General features: G+C 32.6%; 1 protein-coding gene across 4 annotated transcripts in view; it reads right to left on the bottom strand.

The window, feature by feature from the left end:
* Nucleotides 1-21189, bottom strand: part of LOC145318699 (uncharacterized) — a 136870-nt gene that overhangs the window by 32859 nt on the left and 82822 nt on the right. For all 4 annotated transcript variants that reach the window (XM_080160145.1, XM_080160147.1, XM_080160148.1 and 1 more), the window contains one exon: nucleotides 1270-1677. In XM_080160145.1, the coding sequence (XP_080016271.1) occupies nucleotides 1270-1677 (408 nt within the window). The remainder of the gene's footprint in view (nucleotides 1-1269; nucleotides 1678-21189) is intronic.

The raw sequence follows: 21189 nt of genomic DNA, 5'->3' as shown, positions 1-21189 counted from the left end.
ATGGATGTTGTCATGTTTGTTTTCCTTACGTATGATAAGAGTTAAAATATAAATAAGATTAAATAAGGTGAGTAAGGACAAGGTTTATTTTCTATATATATGAAGTATCATTGCTACTTAAATTATATTTTAAAACAATAAATCCAAATAAAACAGAAAATTGGCTAATTATAAATTTTAATGTGTATTAAATGGTAATAAGTTTAAGCAGTGCAGCCGCTACTTTGTAAACTAACTAGCGGATTTTCCCCTATTCACCAAAGTTTTAATTACTTGCTTTAAAAAATGGGGGGGGGGGTGTTTTTTTTTGGGTTGAGTGTCCCACCTCTCAAGAAAATAGATTAAAACCACCATAGGTTCAGTAGATATACTGAATGAAGAGTAGAATCCAATCTGTTCAGTGGAAGATGATTAAAGTCCCTCCACAGATTATGACGTCACACGATAGAATAACCAATGAGAGGCCAGCATTTTTACAATTGGTCAATTACAGTGTATACTAGCCTCTCATTGGCTGTTCTATCGTATGACGTCATAATCTGTGGAGGGACTTTAATCCTCTTCGGTTCAGTGGTTATCTATCTACTTTGTATTATAGATAGTGGATACTATAATGAGGGAAATTAAATTTTTGAGCATAATTTTTTTAGTCCGTCGGTCTGTTGCTTTTAACACACTTTCACCATTTTGTCATTAATTTGTCTATAATGGATGTTGTAATCCTTATTTTATGGCCGTTTTTATTTTAAGATTAAAAAAAAAACATTGGATAAAATGAAGGAGTATTTTTAGACAATAAATTATAGATGTGTCGTTGAAAATAAGAACCAAACTTGGTGAAACAAATGAAAAGTATTGACAGCCTTAAAACTTTGAAACAAGAAATAAAAGGATAGAGTGAGAAATGAAGGATAGAAAAGATCAATATATAAATAAAGAAATATAATCTAGGTTTAAATGTGTTGAAAAATCCTTGGAGAGATGGAAAAAAAATTTAGACCTGGAACGAAAAATAAACAGCAACAAAGCTTTCCCAACAGCAATGAATTTTAAAAGACAGAATATTCATAAATTAAAAAAAATATCAAAAATATATAAGGAACCTTTGAAAAATGACTTCATACCCTCTTTTTTCCATAATGACGCACCCAACGATGCATTAACCTAACCTATAATTACAACCCCCGCATTTCCATTCTAAAAATAGAGGAAGGGGGTGAAAGCGCCCACCCAAGACCCCGAGGATGAACCATGAAACTGTAAACTAACCTGTAGTACATCCGATCTTCAACAACAGTATGTTCACTGGTCACCGTTACACCCGCCGTCAAGAGTGTCCCATCTCTCGGCGGTAAAATGCCATAACGAATTTGTTGTTCCACCGTGAAACGGCGATACGCCGCTTCCGCTATCCGCGGATCCCGCGTCCAACCATTAACACCGTTGACACCCGCCGAACCGGTCGGCAGTCGGCGATACGCGCGGCCGGGTCCGCGCTGTGCGTGATGATATTCGGTGCGCCAGCGCTCGTAGCGCGCCTCCGTCGCCTGCATGTGGTCCACATAGTCGTTGCCCGCCGTGGCGCTGGAATAGCTTGGCGGTGGTCCCAGGCCCTGCTGGATATGACCGTTGGGCTGCCCGCTGGAGCGGTCATTGTACGCGTACCCGTCTGCTCCTCTGAAAAAAAATAAGAATAAAATTAGTTTTCCTTTAGCACAGGAAAAAAAATTTCATTATGGCTTAGAACCTGTTCTGATCCAACGGATATTAGTTTCTAATCCATACTGGTCAAAAAAAATTACACCTTTATTCGAGAAAAATACATTAAGGTACTTGAGGGATATGATATATTATAGAAAAAGTTTGGGTACTGCTACTTGTATTAATCAATAAATATTACAAATATTCAATAAATTTAAACCATTGTTATTAGTGAATAAATAAATTATAAAACTATACAGTTCAGTATAATCTAGAATCTAATCTACCCTATCTCATTGAGTATTTCTCATTTTCAATTGTTAAATGTTAGAACTATTATGATGTGAAGAAGAAAAAAATTATTTATTTTTAAAAAAATATCTAAAACTTGATTAGTTATTTATCGCATCGTATTATAGAGAGCTTTCCGTGGATTTTAAAATAAAAAAATATAAGATTAAACCCGTTTTGTAAACCTCAAAGTGCTGAATGCTCGGGGGATAACAAAAACTGGTTTATTATTTTTATTTTAACATTCGTAGAAAATTTTCTGTAATTTGACGCAAACATGATTTTTTAGTATAGCTGAGTACCGGTTATAGTCCACCGGATACTAATCGGTTTCAAGCCATACTGTATATTGATAATTAATATTGTAACCATTCCTTTTGCATGCAAACTGTTTTAGACTAATTATAATTATAGCACACTAATTTATTTTATGTATTAGAAAAATGATAAAATAAATCTAATAAATGTATATATAAATATACAGGGTGCGCCACATAAAACCGGACTTTTTCTAATTTTTGAACAAATGAACATAAAATCGTCAATTTTAAAGATTTTATTGAATTTTAAAAACTGGGAAGCTAACTAGGTATGTGACTATAAGATCATTTAATAAAATCGCCGCCAGGATCAATCACCGCCTCCAGCCGCCTCCCCAACCGCTGGCAGGCCCAGGTCAAAATGTACCTGTCCAAATTGGCGAAGTTCTCCTTGATAGTGACAATAAGGGAGGTCTTTGTGGTATGGGCACGTCTATTGGTGCATGGTCAAAAGTAGCTCCAGGCCCAAAAGTCCATTGAATTAAGATCGGGCTGCTGGGAGGCCACATTTCCTTAGGGAAGTGAGTAACTGCAGGATCCAAATTCACCCAACTTTCAAGCTGCCCTTCAACACGGCGGCTCTCATTTGGGCCACAGTTTAGCTAGAACGACGTTCTATACCTTTTTCGAAATGGCATGAAGATTCAGCTAGGGTTGTCAGCGAAATCTATAGTCTAAAATGAGTTTTTAAGTTCCATATGGGTCTCTAACGTCGAGAATCGATAAATTTTCACGATTTTTGACGTTTTTTGACATCTTAAAATCTGCCACGTTTCACTTTGCCGGAGTACTACAGCCAAGCCATATTAGATAGAGAGCTCTAGTCTTTTCTAGTGTCTTACTTATGTATCTAACAGTATCCCCAGCAAGTTACATAACTCTACCTCATCTACAAATGGGCTGAGGTCCGATTTAGTGGGCCCTAGTCGAGAATCAATATTATACCACCAGCGCATTTCGAATCTGCCTTGTTGAACATAAGTGCGGCCAGCTCGAAGTACGAGCCCATCTTCGTCCAAAGATTTTTTTGTGCTAAAAGGTCATTACCTAAGCTTTTTATAGTGGGGTCAAACGTCCTGATTGGTCAAGTAGTTTTGACGCTATGGCCGTTTAAAAAAAGTCCGGTTTTATGTGGCGCACCCTGTATATGTGCTGTCAGCTGAATTTGAGTTGCCGATTGTGTACATAGTTTCCTCATCCTATCTCAATATTTACTACTAGCTAAAAAAGCTTCAAACTTAAAAAAAATCTAAATTTTAAAAATTTAAATTTGGAATGTATAATGTATAAATCGTTAATACATTACATCGCTTTTCACTTTGACCAGGGTAGCTGAAATAATTGAGTTATCTTCTGTACAACTTCGGAATTTAGGGACGAAATAGGCAACTCGTTTTCAGTTGATCATATCTTAAGGGATAAGATAATAAACGATAAATTAGTGTACATCCTTAATGATAATAAAGAAAATTACCCCTCTTGTATTAGTTGAAAAGTTTAAACACTTTACGTTTTGACAAACCATGAATTAAGAATAAAAGTACCAACAGAGTTGTATCCGCGAATTTATGTTTGAAAAACTTTGGGTACCAGTGTAATTTATAATCCAAGGACCCCTCCCTCTCTGCATACGATGACATTACAAATCGATGTACTGAATATTAGTTTCCGAAAATGTACCTAGCATCCGCGTCCTATCTCAATATTTAATACTAGCTAAAAAAGCTTCAAACTTCCAAAAAAAATTAAAAATTGAAAAATTGTAATTTTGAATGTATAATGTATAAATCGTTTATACATTATATCGCTTTTTTCTTTGACCGGAGTAGCTGAAAATAGCGTTTGCAATAATTGGGTTAGCTGCTGTACAATTTTGGAAATTATTGAAGAAATAGGCAATCCATTTTCAGCACATCTACAAATCTTATTTTATTATTTGAAAAAGATTCCCAGAGCAATTTTTTCACTTTATTGAAATTTTGACAAGAAAAATGAGAAATATGTCCTAGTTGTACAAGTATTAAAGAAAAAGAAATTTGAAATATAAGGAAGAAAAGGTGCTTTGAGCACTGAACCCCGTTTAAGTTTTTTAAAAGAAAAAGTTATCCCTCCCACCACCCTCCCCCCTGTTTTTCAATGGTATAGGGGGTTATATGGCAGGTATAAGGTATAACCAACAAGGGAAATAAATCTAAAATAATATTTGGAGGGCAAATGGAGAGGTCTTCAATTTTATGATGTGTAGGTCTTCAATTTTATGATGTGTTGCCCCCAACGACAGCTGAAAAATAAGTATAGGTTTCGTGATTTTTTTCCGAATTAATTTAGTTATTGGTATAAGCTGGTTATATAGGCTTAACAGGGTAAAAGAAAGAGAACTAGAACAACCAAGCATATTCTTCTATTTCTATATACAAAGAAAAAAGATTATAACAGAAAGGTTGCCAGGGAGAGCACGTTCGACTGTAAAGCAAACTGGTACCCAATGTTTTGTAAGCACGTTATCTGATTCGTCGCATGCAAAAGGGGTAATTTTGTTTTATTCATTGAGAATATACATTTCATAAATCCATTTATCTTCCATTGTCTTATCTCTTAAGATCCCCGGAGTAAGTTAACAATTAAAAATCTTCTAATGTCCTATCCCTAAAAGCAATCTTTCTTAGACAGTCTGACGTCATAACTTGAGAATTTATATTTCCAACATTAGAAAAGAAAATGACAAAGACCGATGAAAAAAAGGTCAAGATTGATCAAAAGCCTTTGTTAATAGAAAAATGGTTTTAGTTCTATTTTTATTATACACGTTTGCACGTTAGACTACCTATCAACTTATTGGATATATAATACGGTAATATAGTGAGTGATTCTTATATATTTCTCCCAGCTGGCTAATATAATGATACCCACCACCATCCCCCCCACATGACTTTACCCCATCGCTTCCCATCCCCTGTCTATGGAGGAACGTATTGAGTAATATCTGAGGACTATATTAGCAACCTAGGCACAATAACTGCATATTTTATGTCCATTATCAAATTGCTAGACTTTTTAATTATATCTATAAATACTATGACTGTAAAAAAGCTTTTAATAAAAAAGCTACAAAAAAGCTTATCTGACTTCATTGTCAATAAATCTCTAAAATTGACATTTTTGTGTAGGTATTAGTTTAATACGTACAAAAAAGTTATTTTTATAGAAACAAACATTCTCAATCAACATAAAAGGTAAGTGTTTCTTTTATATAGAAAACAAGGTTGACAACATCCGTAAGTTGCGAAGCGTAAAAATTCACAAACTGTACTATAAAAAAAGACGTTCAGTTTTATACAAGAAAAAAATTGCAAAAACTCAAAGGAAATCACAAATACTTTTTAAAATAACGTTTATGTCATAAAATTTTACAACCGATAAAATCACATTTTTCCCATGACGTTATGGACTGACTGACGAATAGATAAAGTGAATAATAGAGTAGCTTCGCTACTAAAAAAAAGAAAAAAAGACAAGATAAAATATATAAAGAGAATTGTGCCACAATTTCCGATAAAAAATATTACTGCGAATTGATATTACCAACAAAAAAAGGAAAAAATCGTCAAAACTAGTGGATTCTAGAAAGGGCGAGGATCTTTGAAATTAAAAACAATATTAGGGGGAAGGTTGTTTTTTTTCTGATGGGGTATCATACCCACCCCATATTAGAATATATTATGATACACCGACAAACCTCCTAATGAGACAAACGTCCTAATGCGACAAACCTCTTGAAGAGACAAACGTCCTAATGCAATATCTCTTAAGTAAAACGTCCTAAAATTTTTCAAAGATTATGAAATAAAAAATCTTCCAAAATTTGAGGACAAAATCCACTAAACTTTCTTCAAAACAATCGGTCCGGTCGTTTACAAGATCTATAGGGAAACACATCCAACTTAGCCATATTGTTTTTATATAGAAGAAATTTAAGCGGAATTGATTGTACACATTACTAAGAAGGGTATGAGGAGTAGTAGCAGGGCTGGGGAGGAGAGGGGAGAATAGCTCTGAGTATTCCTTGGGAGGGGGGGGGGGGAGGAAATAAGAAAATGTAAATATATTGAATAAAAAGTTTTCTTATACACAGACACACAAAATATTCATATTAAAAGAGATAAAGCAGGAAACAGTGTTTTTTTTTCTTTTCTTTTAGCAGTAAATCTACTCTACAAGTTATTTAAGAAACACACTTAATTTCTTATTAGGAAGAAAAATAAATAAGTTTAAAAAACAAGAATGTCAAAATACATAAGTAGCAAAGCACAAAAGACAATTATAGAATAGAGGATCAGACAAAATGAGAAGTTGACCAGATTTTTAGTTGTCATAACATAGAAAAGAAAGAGAGAGATTATGAAAAAAAATTCGCGAAATCTTTAAAATGAATTAAAATAAATTTAGCCCGCTTGTTTTGAAGTGCTTAATACTTACAATCAAATATTTTTATCAAAGTTTTTTTTTATAACAGTCTTTTTATGAATTCTTATAGGGAAAATTATGCACAAATTTCATATTTAGTATTTTAGATGCTTTAAAATTTACTAGCGGCTTTGATTATAGCCTCTAGGGGATTTTTAGGGGAGAATTTCATTTTGGGGGGGTTGGGGGTGTCCCATCCCCCCATCCCCCAAGAAAATAGCTTATAACCACCACATGACCAATAGCTATATACCCTGAGTAGTAGAATTCAATCGGTTCAGTGGTTGCCGAGATCTTAAGCTTCAGACAAACGGACGGACGGACGGACGGACAGACGGACGGACGGATAGACGGACGGACGGACAGACATCAGTCTACTTTGTATTATAGATATCGATAGTTCTAAAGATATATATTTATATAAACATATAACAGGGGTAAATGTATCAATAATCGGGGATCTTAAGGGATAAGACAATGGTTGATATATTGCTGTACATCCCCAATAAGTACTTCCTCCGCGCAGATTGTAATAATTTGTAGAACAATTTAGGACCCTTGTTAGAACCTTTAAACCAACCAATTAAGATTTAAAAAAAAAGAACCCTAAGGTCTTATAGTATTAAAATCTACTTTTTTTCTTCCTTTGTTTTAAAAGAACAGCTTATGGTTCTTTTTTTCATTCAATTAACTTCTAATGCTGTGCACTTTATTGATTCCTAGGACAACAAAGTAAAAAAATTTAAGCTGAACATCTCTATAATTAAGTCCTAAAAATGTAAGTATGTCCTTAAACAATATCCTGTTTACGCAGTTTTTCAACAAATTTACCTACAATTTAGTTTCGACTTTTATACATTTTTATTCTGATTATTTAGTTGTAACACTCTGAAAGTGTTAATGTTTGCTTGCGTACCGTTTCAGAGCTTGGCTTTTATGGATGTTGTCATCCTTGTTATAATATAACTACATGGTTCCTCCACCATACCAGGATAAAAAGATTTTTTGTGTATGAATGTTTGTGCTTGTTTGAGTGTGTGTGTATGTGTCTTTGTGTTTGTGCATGTGTATTTGTTTTGTGTGTGAGTGTATGTGTGTGTGTGTGTGTCTAATCCTTATTATTATGCATTTATAAAAAACATTTAGGTGAAGACTAGACTAGATATTATTATTATGAGTAACCTTTCTACAAAAATATGCATTTTGTGGCCTTTGAAAGTTACCAGTACAATGAGTTTGGAGCGCAAAAAAGCATAATGCATGAGATTTAGTATTTTTTGGGCACCTTTAAAAATATGGCTTTTTTATTTACTTTTGGATGGCATCTGTGGCCGCCAATATTTTTGATAATTTTTTTTTAAAGTAGCATATTTGTGCCGTTTGAAAAATATATTTGATTGAGAAGTGAGATAGTCTGCGTAGATAGAATATGCGCGAAACTGTATTCTTAGAAATCTACCAAAAATAAAAACATTTTTATTTGATGACTAGAATAACTTTGGACATAATTATCCGCGATGTGATATACAAGATTATGCCTCAGTGTGTGTGTGTGTGTGTGTGTGTGTGTGTTTATGTGCGTGTGTTTGTGTGAGTGTGTGTTTATGTGCGTGTGTGTGTGTGTGTGTGTATGTGTTTATGTGTGTGTGTGTGTGTGAGTGTGTGTTTTTATACTCTTTTCCTTTATGATATTATCTCAACAACATTTATTATTTTTTTGTTGTTTGTCATTTATTTTTATACTGTACAGTTTAGAAAAAAGGATTCATTTTCCTTATAAAAAAGTAGCTTAAAACCAGGAAACGAATAAGATAACGTGATTATAAAACTTTGGATGCCAGTGTTAAAAAAAAACATTCTTTTGTGATATTTAAGGATCTTAAAGGATGCCTGCAAGAAATAACACGCTTTAACTGCTGAAAGACTGCCACATGGAGACCCAATACCCCAAATTTAAAGCCTTCAGCTTCAATAACAAAAAAGTTCTAGGCATTTCAAAATAGCATTTTATGTACAATGGAATTTTTGAAAGATTTCCAATGCTCATAAAAGAAAAAACAATATTAAATTACGTTGCCTAGACACAAAATTATAACCTTATCTTTGTCAGAAATTTAGATTGCCTGTAACTGATTACATTTTTACAATAAAAACACAACATTTTATGGTCAAAATCTATGAAAAAAAATCGATTTAAATTGCATTTTTAAACGAAAATCATAGCGGAAACAAAGGGTTAAACTAATACAAGCTTAGCTGTGATTGGTTGTTAAGCTGATTCAGCCTTCTGATTGGCTACAGTACATTCGGTACAACGCAGGTAAAACTTAATTTTTTTTAATGATTTTGACTATAAAAATAGGCATTTTTACTGTAAAAATATAATTAGTTACTGGAAACCTAAATTTATGACAAAAATAAGCTTATAATTTTGTTTCTAGGCTACGTAGTTTAATTTCAAAGTTTTCAACATGAGCATTGCAATTCTTTCAAAATTTTCATTGTACATAAAATGTCATTTTAAAATGCCTAGAACTTTTTTGTTATAGAAGCTGAAGGCTTCAAATTTGGTGTATTTGGTCTACTTGTGGCAGTCTTTCAGCAGTTAAAGCGTGGTATTTCTTGCAGGCTTCCTTTAAATGATAAGCCGATGGACAATAAAATGATGTGCGTTACATCTCAAATTATATTAAAGAAAATAACCCCTCCTGCAGATTTAAAATTATGATACAACCCAATCTTTCCCGATTTTGTATAATTTTTACGGAACACGATTCCAGTGACGTCATATTTTTCTTTCCCGAAAAAGGGAAGGGGGGAAGAAAATCTCTTTAAAAGAGATGGGGAAAACCCCCTTTTCTCCCATCTCTTTTTTCTTCCCCCCTTCCCTTTTTCGGGAAAGAAAAATATGACGTCATTGGAATCGTGTTCCGTAAAAATTATACAAAATCGGGAAAGATTGGGTTGTGTCTAAAATTATTGTTTGAAAAATTTGGACACTGCTATTTTGTACACCCAAATCAAGATTTCAACAAAAGTTTTAAACCAACGAATAAGTGAATGTGCTTGTAAAATTATGGGGACCCTTAATTATTAGCAATGCCAACAAAATTGTTTATAAAAAAGGGTTATTCATTAAAAATAAAGAAAAAAATAGGCCAATAATCATCAAAAAGACTTACTAAGCAGTTACATTTTTTAAATTGCTGTATTACTTCTGGATAAAATCGTCCTCATTCTTTTAAACCCTTTAATATCCCTAAATGTTTGTATAATCTGTTACTTGTAAAAGCATAATCTCTTATAATATTGTTTCTCTCAGTGTTTGTTTAACTGCCATAAATCTTCAATGTCTTAGCACAGCTTGTAGAATATAAGTATGTATATGAACAATATATTCAAATAATATTCAGATATCTAGTACCAAATTTTATTTATTTTAAACTTAAACTATTTAGGGGCTAGTTGTGAAGCTAATCCTTATACTAAAGTAACAGGATATTTGTCTGTCTGTGTGTCTGTACCGAAGGTTCTCGCTAACCGCTGAACCGATCGGGTTCTCCTTAACAGGGTAGCTTCTCATAAGTCCCGGGAAGGTTTATAACTATTTTGGAGGAGGGTACAACCACCCTCCCAAGAGAAATGACAAAAAAATCGAATTTTTTTAAAATTTAGGGGAAACTTCAACGTCAAATAAGGTGGTATCGTACATAAAAAATTAACTTTAACAAACAAAAACATTTAAAGTGCCACTAGAGGCCTCTAGGGGCGTAGCCGCTAGTAGTGTATAATTCAAAATAGTCTAATTATTTAAGCTAACCACTGAACCGATTAAATAATTAACTACAATAAAGCTTTGAATGTTTCCAAGTCATTAAAAAAAAATATTATTGAAATATAAGATGACCCAAAGGCTAGGAGCACAGTCGCTCGTAATATGAAAAGGGACACAATTTATATAATATAGGGGTGTCTCAGACCCCACCCCACACCCAAGAAAATAGCTTAAAACAATCACTTGACACTTGACCAGCTGCTAAATTCCCATAAGAGCAAAGCCCAATCGGTTCAGCGCTCACAGAGATCTTAAGCTTCAGACAGATGGAAACGGACAGACAGACATTGTTTTACTTTGCATTATATATGCACATTCGTGCATTATTATATGCAGTTTGATTTTAACAAAGTATTTGATAGAAATATCTCAATTTTCATAATCAGGCTCAACTCAGAAAATGTATGCAAGTTAAGATTTTAAAAACTTTTTAAATTTTCAATGGGAATTAAAACCATCCTTTAACAATAAGATGTTTGTCTGTCACTTTGTTTGTATGCCTGTATGTTTGTATGATAAGATCGCTTAAACGACTAGATCGATATTTGCACAATTTTCATCAGAAGTTTCTATGAAAGGTTTTGAGGTCATTTGCGGGTGTAAACGACACCTCAACCGCCTGCGAAGCATTCAAAATAGGTAATAATATCATACAAACTTAAAGCAAAGTCGCTATTTTAACATATACTAGCGGTTGCTTCCCTAGAATCTAGGGATATTCGAAGGGATATTAAAATGGCAGAAAATAGCTTAAAAGCATACAACGATTTTTTTTTATAAAAATAAAACAGCCTAAAACCATCCAAGGACATATAAGAAGCTTCACTCTAAAGAAGAACCATATCGGTTCAGTGGGTAGCGAGATCCTTCGCTACAGACAAAAAAAAAAGCTTACAGTTTTTTAAAATAGAACCTTAACGTTTTAACCAATCACTCTAATGTACAGAAATGGAAATTATTTATCATGATTGGGGGTGCACATAATTTCATCATCCAATGTCCTATCATTTGACATCCCTGTACATTCATATCATAATTCTGTTTCTACATTATTCTGTTTATTCCATCTCACGCTCAAATTATGGAACGAGACTGGAATATAAAATACTATTTTAAAACAAGGTTAACAACATCCATAAGTCGCAAGGCCTTACATTTTTTAAAAGCGAAGCTTTTCTATAATTAGGGTAGGTCCGTCCGTCCGAGATAGATAGCTTTTATTGGTTAATTTAGGCATGTTAGAATTGTCCTATCGATTTCAAACTTTGCATGATGATTCCTGTAGTAGTTATGTACGATTTAGAAAGCGTAGCAACACTATAATCATTACCAGAATGTCCGTACGTCCATTTTAAACATGTTGATTTTTCTACTTTTTTAACAACAAATTTTTATGTGATCTAATTATCCGTTTGATCTGATTTTTGGTATATTGATTCATGGGACAACAAACAACAATAGTATAAGCGAAGCAACTCTATAATCAAGTCCTAAAAATGTAAATATGTACAAAACATTATCCTGTATCAAGCAGTTTTTCAACAAATTTACTTACAATTTTGATTCGACTTTTTCGATACTTTTATATTCTGATTATTCAGTTCAGACACTAGACAAGTGTTAATGTCCGTTTGTCCTACCGTTTCAGTGCTTTGCTTTTATGGATGTTGTCATCATTGTTTTGACAAAGTTACTTATGGAGCAGATATCACAAGTCACAAAACTGTTTCGCATGAAATATATATTTGTATTTTGTAGCATGACTGATATACCGACGGACCAAGTATATTATACAATGGATGCTTAATCGTCTAGGAAATCTTCACATACCAAATACCAGCTGTCTATGTTGAAAAGCAGTCGATGGGTATAGTCCCTTTCGTTACAACGCCTCTTAAGGTGCGTTTCGTCGTATTTTCACAGTAGGTTTTAACCTATTTCTAGTCCCTGCGGGGCAATCACCTAACCTACCAAAAGCTAGTGTGAAAATACGACAAAATGCCCCTTAATTGGCGTTGCGACGAAAAGGACTATACCCCAGTCGATAAATTTATGTTACTATTTACAGTTTATTACAAATTCTAGGGAAGATGAACGGAAATTTAGAATTATAGAGTAGCCCCTTTAGTAATAAATTATCAAACGCACACATTTACACACAAAAAAACCTCACTACTTTTCCATACTTATGCTTAGTCCGTTTTAATGTCTGTTCATCTAATCGTTATTTGATACATAAAAATTGTATAAACATTATATCAAATAATGATTAAACAGATAATTAGTTAACAGACTTTATTAAAAGAGACAATCATATTGTGTTTATTTTGGAGAAAAGTCTTGCATTCAAAATATGAAACCCCAATATTCAACTGAACACTTAAAAACTATAAATTTGGAATAAGTGTTTTTAGAAGCAATTTATATGGGCATTGAGACTATATTTGAGCTCATCCAATGTTAATGTACTCTAAGCTAAAGAAAATCTGTAAGTACATTTGATTATAATAGTTAGGTACGATTTCGTATGATAAAATAGTCCTATTCAACTCATTATAAAGATTCCTGGGACAACAATGTGCAATATTTTAAGCCAAGCATATATATAATCAATGTTCGTATGTTTGAAATATATTTTTTTATTTATTATTGTATTTAGTTCAGACAATCTACAAGAGTTAATGTTTGTTATTACTTGAACATTATTACTTTTTATTTCTTGATTATTTGATTTTATCTTTTCGTCTTATAATTCTTTTTTACATGTTTCTATGAGACTGGTTATTTAAAGAGGGAGGAGACATGTGACTGTAAATTTTACTGGTGCCCAAAGTTTTATAATAACGTTATCTTATGTAATGGTTAAACAATTTTTAATACTTTTATTAAATTTTGCTTGGTTCCAAATTAGCATTGTCAAAATTTTTCAACCAAATATTTATCTACATAGGGCGTGATTTTATTATTTTTATTAGGGCTATATATCATTTTATCGTCCATTGTCTTATCCCTTAAGAACATTGCTGTTTACTATGATTAATATTAGATGTCGTGGTGCGCCTTCATTTCCAACTATATTTTACTGTCACCTTCAAGTGTTCCATCAGTACTACAATTAACAAGGACAAAAGTAGCGCAATATCAAAAAAAGAAAATTATTAAAATATCGAGTGTTAAAAGAAAGTCTTATAATTATGTGAAACATTTTTATATAATTAACGACTACACATTCTGAAGTCTCCAGGGGCACTCTAGGAAAGAAGGGTGTTAACCCTCCCGAAGATGATTAAAGTCGCTCCACAGATGACGTCATATGATAAAAGAACCAATGAGAGGCTAGCATAAATTTTACCATTGGTCAATTACAGTGCAGTGTATACTGGCCTCTCATTGGCAATTCTATCATATGACGTCATAATCTGTGGAGGGACTTTAATCCTCCTCCGCTTTACCAGCTCAGTCCAACGGTTGCTGAGATCCTTAGGTACAAACAAACAGACAGACAAACATATAATGAAAAAACAAACACACAAGGAAAGCAATTAATCAATTTAAGGGTGGATAAAATATCCCTTTGAAAAAGATCTAATTAAATCTCAATATATTTTATTTATAAGTTTAAACTCTTATTTTTCTTTTAAGATTTTTAAGCGATCTATATTTTTTTAATATTTTTTTTTATTGGACGTTAGCGGTCTTCGTGTGTATGTTTGTGACATGAGAGAGAGAGAGCGGACAATGGGCTGTTTATTACACTAGTCCCCAAAGTTTTATAATAACGTTTTCTTATTTGTTGGCTTTATTTATAATGTACAGAAGGGGTATTATCATTGAGGATGTACATCAATTTATAAGCCATTGTCCTATCCCTTTAGATCCCAGTTGTGACATTGACCTTGTGATATAAATTATGTCGCAATGTTTCTCTCTGATAATGGATAGATGTCACTAAATCTAATCTTACAATCAGGGATCTAGAGGGATAAGACAATGGTCGATGAATTTATGTACATCCCAATTATAATACACAAACTTAACCCTTCTGTAGATCATGATTAGTAAATAGTCAAAAAGTTAAAACACTCAACTTAATGGATCAACCAATCAAAATTCACTAAAGTCCCCAAAGTTGTTAAGCAAAGAAATAAGAAAAAGTTATGATAAAACTAGTGTAATAAACAGCCATTTGCTCCCCCCCCCCCTCTCTCTCTCTCTCTGTATAACAATTCTATCCTATCATATAAAGTAGTAAGGTTTTCTCTGTCTGTAGTTTAAAATCTTAATAACTACTGAACCGATTGCATTCCTAATTTGAGAAAAGATCATATAAGTACCGAAATCGTTTTAGGATGCTTTATTTTTAGATATTTAGATATCAAGATACCCTTGATGCTAGGGAAGAAGCTTCAAGTATTATACATAGGATTGTCAAAAAAAAACATGAGATAACACCGTTCAGAATAATCTTCATAGGTTAGATTAAGTTGTATTATTTAATGCTAAGAAAAGCATTTGGTCAAGCTTATTTATGATTAGACTTTTATAAAAAGTCAAGGAGCAAAATCCTTATAAAAAAGTAACATGATGTCTGTTTGTCTGTGTGTTTGTATGTTTGTACCGAAGGATCTCCGTAACCGCTGAACCGATCGGGTTCTCCTTAACAGGGTAGCTTCTCATAGGTCCTGGGAGGTACCACCACCCTTCCAAGAGAAATCACAAAAAAATCGAGTAAAAAATGTTTGCTTAGAGACTTGAACACAACATAGAAATTATTTCTCAAATTAGATATTTGAATTTAAAAAATCAAACACTTAAAGTGCCACTAGAGGCCTCTAGGTGTGTAGCCGCTAGTATATACATATAGTATAGAAATAGGAGGAAAGGAGGGGACAACAGACTTTAAATTATACTAGTTACCAAAGGTACTAGCTGTGTCCAAACTTTTCAACCGATAAATTCAAAGTTTTGAAGGGGTATTTTTAATTATCGACATTGGAGACGATCATCTATTTATTGTCTTATCCTTTTAGATACCTGAGAAATAGCCTTTATTCTAAATCTAATTTCTGTATCCCTTTCTCCCTGGTTTAATCTGATGATGCTTAATTTATCAATCTTTATCTTCATTTAGTTTTTTGTTAGAAAAAATGACAAAAATATATTATATCATATTAAATATAAAGTCATTTTATACAGAAAAAAAAACAAGAAAAAAAGTAGCGGTTTCCCTCATAGTGCCTGTTTGAGCAAAAAAGGCCCCCTCATTATATTGGGAACATGGTAGCGCCTTAGGTTTAGGGCACTGCAAATGTCCAGCAGAGTTAGGTCCACCCGCTAACACCCCCCCCCCCCCCTCGTAATTTCTAATTGATTTAAATCACAGAGCAATACGTATTGAAACTTTAGTAAATGCAATGACAAAATGATAGTTAGTCGAAACTTTTCAAAGCTTTTTGAACGTATTATTTGATTTGCTAATTCATTGGTGATTATATCTATGGGAGGACATTTAATTACCCTTGTACCGGTCACCCAACAATTTGATCTACACGGGGATTATTTTGTTCAACACCATTGAGAATGTGCAGTACTTAAAATTCTTAACTAACTTATTTTGTTTGTTGATATACTTTTAGAATAAAATAAAATGTGTTTAGTGCCCTAAAAAATGGGGATAGATGTAACCGCTTTTGGCCTACCTATTCTATTGACGTCATAGTAGAGGGAAAGAGAAAGGGTAGGACGAAAGAAAATCTATAGAAAAAAAGATAGGGTAAAAGGGTATTTCCTGACGTCAATAGAATAGGTAGGCCTAAAGCACATACATCTATCCCCATTTTGCTAGAGCACTGTAGACAGCAACAAATAAAATAAATATTTTCAAAATATATAAAAAATGAATTTTTTATATTGAGAAAGAAAAATGTGGCTTGAAGAAAAAAAGTTTATCCGAGGAAATAAATTATTTGTTGTGAGGGCTTTAAATCTGAGCTGAGATACTGTATTAGGGTCAGTTGAATTTGATTTGCTGATTGTGTACATTTTTTTCATTCTATCTCAATATTTACTACTAGCTAAAAAACTTCAAATTTCCAAAAAAAATCTAAATTTGAATGTATAAACGAAGTACACATTATACATTAGAAATTTTAATTTTTGAAATTTTGCTGTTTTTTTTTGGAAGTTTGAAGCTTTTTTAGCTAGTAGTAAATATTGCAATAGGATGAGGAAACACCGAGGAAACTGTGTACACAATCGGCAACTCAAGTTCAGCTGACCTGAGTATTGGGTGTTCTGTTCATATTGTGGATTTAGTGAATTTATAGATTGCTCCATGATTTATAATTGATTATATTAAACACTCAACTTAATGGATCAACCAATCAAAAATCCCCAAAGTTGTTAAGCAAAGGAATAAGAAAACGTTATTATAAAACTAGTGTAATAAGCAGCCCTTTGCCCCCCCCCCCTCTCTCCCTCTCTCTCTGTATAACAATTCTATCCTATAATATAAAGTAGTAAGGTTTTCTCTGTCTGTAGTTTAAAATCTTAATGACTACTGAACCGATTGCATTCTTAATTTGAGAGAAGATCATATAAGTCCCGAAATGGTTTTAGGATATTTTATTTTTACAATTTTTAGATATTTAGATATCAAGATACCTTTGATGCTAGGGAAGAAGCTTCAAGTATTAAACATTTAAAGTGCCACTAGAGGCCTTTAGGGGCGTAGCCGCTAGTATATACATATAGTATAGAAATATGAGGAAAGGAGGGGACAACAGACTTTAAATTATACTAGTTACCAAAGGTACTAGTTGTGTCCAAACTTTTCAACCAATAAATTCAAAGTACTGAATGGGGAATTTTTAATTATCGACATTGGAGACGATCATCTATTCATTGTCTTATCCCTTTAGATCCCTGAGAAATAGTCTTTTTCTAAATTTATTTTCTGTATCCCTTTCTCCCTGGTTTAATCTGATGATGCTTAATTTATCAATCTTTATCTTCATTTAGTTTTTTGTTAGAAAAATATGAAAACAATATATTAAATATATCATATTAGATATAAAGTCTTTTTATACAGAAAAAAAACAAGAAAAAAACGTAGCGGTTTCCCTCAAATTGCCTGTTTGAGCAAAAAAGGTCCCCTTATTATATTGGGTAAAGGCTAGAAGTGTCCAAACGGGTCAACCAATAATTTAATCTACACGGGGATTATTTTGTTCATCATCATTGAGAATGTGCAGTACTTAAAATTCTTAACTAACTTATTTTATTTATTGATATACTTGTTAAGAATAAAATAAAATGTAGCTGTGTTTAGTGTCCTAGAAAAATGGGGATAAATGTAACCGCTTTTGGCCTACCTATTCTATTCACGTCATAGTAGAGGAAAAGGGAAAGGGTAGGACGAAAGAAACTCACTAGAAAAAAGAGTATAGAGCATTTTCTGACGTCAATAGAAAAGGTAGGCCAAAAGCATTGACATCTATCCCCATTTTGCTAGGGCACTGTAGACAGCAGCAAATAAAATGAATATTTTCAAAATATATAAAAACTGAATGTTTTATATTGAGAAAGAAAAATGTGGCTTGAAGAAAAAAAGTTTATCCGAGGAAATAAATTATTTGTTGTGAGGGCTTTAAATCTGAGCTGAGATACTGTATTAGGGTCAGTTGAATTTGATTTGCTGATTGTGTACATTTTTTTCATTCTATCTCAATATTTACTACTAGCTAAAAAACTTCAAATTTCCAAAAAAAATCTAAATTTGAATGTATAAACGAAGTACACATTATACATTAGAAATTTTAATTTTTGAAATTTTGCTGTTTTTTTTTGGAAGTTTGAAGCTTTTTTAGCTAGTAGTAAATATTGCAATAGGATGAGGAAACACCGAGGAAACTGTGTACACAATCGGCAACTCAAGTTCAGCTGACCTGAGTATTGGGTGTTCTGTTCATATTGTGGATTTAGTGAATTTATAGATTGCTCCATGATTTGAAAGATAAACAAGGACAATTACGTCCAGAAGTAACATATATTCATCAAACTAAAATGAAATAGAATTAAAAGTAAAATATTCTTTTTGTGTGTGTCTATCTAAAGCTTAAAATTTCAATAACTGCTGGGCCAATATGGCAGTTATTTACAGTAAAGATTCCCTTAGGTCCTTGGAAGGCTTAAAACTATTTTGGGGAAGGGTACAACCGCCCTCCAATGTACAATCGCCTCTTAGAAAAATACCCCCCCCCCCACAGAAAAAAAAATTATACTTTTTCTTTTAAAACAAAATTGAAAAGGGGAGTGTCGGGTTATAAAATAAATTATGCACAAAAATTTAAAATTATAAAATTATCAGTATTTGATGTACAATACAGATTTTTTCTTTTTGATATAACATTTAAGTATCTTAAACAATTATAGGTTCAATAAAAAGTATTTCTTTAAATGTATGATTTTGTTTCCATGAAGACTCTGAACTTTACTTAACTTATCAAATTCTTTTAATGGGTCTTTAACTATTTTTTGAACAAAATTAGAGGTTAGCAATACGGATGTGTAGCGCTCAAAGTAGCTCTATTGTTCATCTATATTATATATCAAAGGAAATGGGAAGATTTAGGGGGCAGCATGTGAGGAAATGAGGAGTGAGGGGGGGGGGGGGGTACAGAAACAAATATGGTATTGATGTAACAAGGACAAAGCAGTTTCGAAACAGTAAAAAATATAAATAGTTTAAAAATTATACTAAATTCTAAAACTTTACAAAATTGCCCATTATGTAGATTATAATAACTTCTGGAAAGGTTGACACTGTTATTTTGTATTAACCAATCAAGACTTGATGAAAGTCCTCAAGGCAACAAAACTTAAGTTGGGAAACAGTAAAATTATCAGTCCCATATCCCTTGCCCCCATGAAATCTATCACAACGAAATGTTTGTTTATTCAAAGAAATTTTTAAAAGCGAAGCTTTTCTATAATTAGGGTCGGTCCGTCCGTCCGTCCGTAACGGATAGCTTTTTTCGTTAATTTAGGCATGTTAGAATTGTCCTATCGATTTCAAATTTTGCATGGTGATTCCTTAAGTAGTGAGGTACGATTTAGAAAGCGTAGCAACTCTATAATCATTACAAAAATTTCCGTACGTCCATTTTAAACATGTTGATTTTTTTACTTTTTTAACAACAAATTTGTATGTGATCTAATCATCCGATTGATCTGATTTTTGGTATATTGATTCCTAAGACAACAAAGTATAATGTAATAAGCGAAGCAACACTATAATCAAGTCCTAAATATCTAAGTATGTACATAAACATTATCCTGTATAAAGCAGTTTTTCAACAAATTTACTTACAATTTTGCTTCGACTCTTATACATTTGTATTCTGATTATTCAGTTCTGACACTTTATAAGTGTTCATGTCCGTTTGTCCTACCGTTTCAGTGTTTCGCTTTTATGGATGTTGTCATCCTTGTTTTAATACAACTAAATGTGCCAATGTTAAATTTGTTTTGTCCAACCAATGCAGAATTTAGTTGTAATGTTGAAATATATTCAAGTTGAAGTTCAATAGAACTTTGTTGCTCTTAAACTTCAATTACTCTCAATTTCTTAAATAAGGCAGATAAAAAATATTTCTTATTTGATCTTAGGGTCCTCTAGGGGCACTTGGAGAGGGGGGTTGGGAGAAGTCTACCCCGTAATTTAAATCTTAATTTTAAAAAGAAATAGGAAAAAATTGTGAAGGGGGTAATCTTTTCGGGTATAGTACCCTACCCTAAAATAGTTAGAAACCTTACCATGAGATTCTACACTGAACATGAAGTAACATATCAGTTAATTGGTTAGCGAGATCCAGCTACTTTTATATTAGGATAGCAGTATCTACGTGAAGCATCTATAAAATAGAGAACTAAATCGGTTCAGTGGTTTTACTTACAACAAAAAAACACTTTACTACTTAATATCATAGGATAATCATTTTATTTTTTCTAAAAATAAAAAATCCGTTACAAATTAAAAAGATATTGTCAAGAAGTCGTATTATATACTTGCCATATACTTTTTAATTTATTTTTATCTGCCGCTCTATAGTATTTCAATGATATAAGATGAAATGCTTCAAATAGAAAAGAAATTTTTGAAATAACTTTTTTAAAATGATAATAAACATAATTAGTCTGATACATATCTACTTTAAAATTCGCGGGAAAAAAACAATTGGGAAGTGCTCAACATCTATGCAACAGATCTATAGTATAAATGTATAAAAACTATATCCCTTCATTTTTCAAAGACCTCTTTCGTCTGCTTCTAAATTATTTTCTGCTACTTGGCTGTGTTCATGTAAGCGACACTTTTGGTTAATTTTCAATGACCCAATAGGAAGGTTGCACAAGACAGTTGCGATGGAGAGATACAGTTATTATACCCTTTCTCCCTCTAGTGTTTTACTCTAATGTCTATGCAGTAAATTAAGGCTGAAAATGTCCATTAAAGCGAGGCTAACAAAGGGAATAGTAGCTTTCGCAATATTCCTAAAATTCTTCTAGTCAAATGCG

Source organism: Acartia tonsa, chromosome 5 (assembly GCF_053477335.1).
Source record: "Acartia tonsa isolate MP-2025a chromosome 5, ASM5347733v1, whole genome shotgun sequence".
NCBI lineage: Eukaryota > Metazoa > Arthropoda > Copepoda > Calanoida > Acartiidae > Acartia > Acartia tonsa.
The sequence above is the reverse complement of the archived record's forward strand: the minus strand, read 5'-3'. Positions and strand labels throughout refer to the sequence as shown.